Below are 2,500 nucleotides of genomic sequence, written 5' to 3' on the forward strand. Positions count from 1 at the left end.
TAAAGATAATGGAACTATGACTAGAGCAGCCTGTTAGCTGCCTGTTAGCATGTATATTAGCCTGTATGTAGCCTGTTAGCAGCCTGTTAGCAGTCTGTATGTAGCCTGTTAGCTGTATGTTAGCAGTATGTTAGCAGCCTGTTGGCAGTGTGTTAGCAGTGTGTTAGCAGTATGTTAGCAGCCTGTTGGCAGTGTGTTAGCAGTGTGTTAGCAGTATGTTAGCAGCCTGTTGGCAGTGTGTTAGCAGTGTGTTAGCAGTATGTTAGCGGCCTGTTAGCAGTGTGTTAGCGTGCTAGTCTGTGTCACCTGGCTGCGGTCGCGGGCGCTGCTGTAGCGGATCTTCTGGATGAAGTAGAAGACGAGCCAGGCTGAGGAGATGACCATCAGCACGATGAAGGAGATGGACACGAACACCAACGAGCCGCGGTTGATGTTCTTGGTGGGACCGCGCTGACCCACCACCACAGAGACCAAAACCGTCAAGTTCCTCTCCAGCTGGGCCAGGATCTCTCTCCCGTACGCCTCCGTGATCATCACCGCTACCGTGTCCCCCGTACCTGCAACCAGAACCAGGACCAGAACCAGAACAGAATCAGGACCAGAACCAGGACAGAACCAGGACAAGAACCAGGACAGAATCAGGAACAGAATCAGAACAGAACCAGGAACAGAACCAGGAACAGAACCAGGAACAGAACCAGGACAGAACCAGGAACAGAACCAGGAACAGAACCAGAACCAGGACCAGGACCAGAACCAGGAACAGAACCAGGACCAGAACCAGGAACCAAATCAGGAACAGAACCAGGAGCAGAACCAGGACAGAATCAGGACCAGAATCAGGACCAGAACCAGGAACAGAATCCGGACCAGAATCAGGACCAGGAACAGAATCCGGACCAGAATCAGGACCAGAACCAGGACAGAACCAGGACCAGGAACAGAATCCGGACCAGAATCAGGAACAGGAACAGAATCCGGACCAGAATCAGGACCAGAATCAGGACCAGAACCAGGACAGAATCAGGACCAGAATCAGGACCAGAACCAGGACCAGGACCAGGACCAGGACCAGAACCAGGAACAGAACCAGAACATAACCAGGAGCAAACCCCTCTAGAATCTCGATCGGGAGTTTTCCGTAGTAGCAGCAGGCAACAACTGGAAACCTTTTATAACTTCCGTTTCCCCGTCTCATCTCCCCACGACTTTATCTAACTAAGCGCGGTTCAGTGATGCGAGGCTCAGCTTCAGGCTTCTCTTCAGGCTGGACTGGCTCCCTCCCTCCCTCCCCCGCCCGGGCCACATCGCTACCTGGCTGAACTGGCTCCCTCCCTCCCCCCCCCGCCCGGGCCACATCGCTACCTGGCTGAACTGGCTCCCTCCCTCCCTCCCCCGCCCGGGCCACATCGCTACCTGGCTGAACTGGCTCCCTCCCTCCCTCTCCCCGCCCGGGCCACATCGCTACCTGGCTGAACTGGCTCCTCCTCCCTCCCCGGCCCGGGCCACTCGCTACCTGGCTGGACTGGCTCTCTCCCTCCTCTCCCCGCCCGGGCCACATCGCTACCTGGCTGAACTGGCTCCTCCCTCCCTCCCGCCCGGGCGCTGCTCTGACCCGCTCGCTACCTGGCCGAACTGGCTCGCTAACTGGCTCCTCTCCCTCCCCCGCCCGGGCCACATCGCTACCTGGCTGAACTGGCTCCCTCCTCCGCCCGGGCCACATCGCTACCTGGCTGAACTGGCTCCCTCCCTCCCTCCCTCTCGCCCGGGCCACATCGCTACCTGGCTGAACTGGCTCCTCCCTCCCTCCCCCCGCCCGGGCCACATCGCTACCTGGCTGAACTGGCTCCCTCCCTCCCTCCCCGCCCGGGCCACATCGCTACCTGGCTGAACTGGCTCCCTCCCTCCCCCCCCCGCCCGGGCCACATCGCTACCTGGCTGAACTGGCTCCCTCCCTCCCCCGCCCGGACCACATCGCTACCTGGCTGAACTGGCTCCCTCTCCTCCCTCCCCGCCCGGGCCACATCGCTACCTGGCTGAACTGGCTCCCTCTCCTCCCCTCCCCGCCCCGGGCCACATCGCTACCTGGCTGAACTGGCTCCTCTCCTCCCTCCCCGCCCGGGCCACATCGCTACCTGGCTGAACTGGCTCCCTCCCTCCCCCCGCCCGGGCCACATCGCTACCTGGCTGAACTGGCTCTCCCTCCCTCCCCGCCCGGGCCACATCGCTACCTGGCTGAACTGGCTCCTCCCTCCTCCCTCCCCGCCCGGGACCACATCGCTACCTGGCTGAACTGGCTCCCCCTCCCTCCCGCCCGGGCCACATCGCTACCTGGCTGAACTGGCTCCCTCCCTCCCCCGCCCGGGCCACATCGCTACCTGGCTGAACTGGCTCCTCCCTCCCCCCCGCCCGGGCCACATCGCTACCTGGCTGAACTGGCTCCCTCCCTCCCCCCCCCGCCCGGGCCACATCGCTACCTGGATGTGTGACGGCTAGACGA

At 61.7% G+C, this 2,500-nt stretch overlaps 1 protein-coding gene across 2 annotated transcripts in view; it reads right to left on the reverse strand.

The window, feature by feature from the left end:
• The window catches only part of rnf130 (ring finger protein 130), a 19,685-nt gene that overhangs the window by 9,674 nt on the left and 7,511 nt on the right, over nucleotides 1-2,500 (reverse strand). For both annotated transcript variants that reach the window (XM_078244432.1, XM_078244431.1), the window contains exon 4: nucleotides 307-557. In XM_078244432.1, the coding sequence (XP_078100558.1) occupies nucleotides 307-557 (251 nt within the window). The remainder of the gene's footprint in view (nucleotides 1-306; nucleotides 558-2,500) is intronic.

This window comes from Sander vitreus, unplaced genomic scaffold (genome assembly GCF_031162955.1).
Source record: "Sander vitreus isolate 19-12246 unplaced genomic scaffold, sanVit1 ctg234_0, whole genome shotgun sequence".
NCBI classification, from domain to species: Eukaryota; Metazoa; Chordata; class Actinopteri; order Perciformes; family Percidae; genus Sander; species Sander vitreus.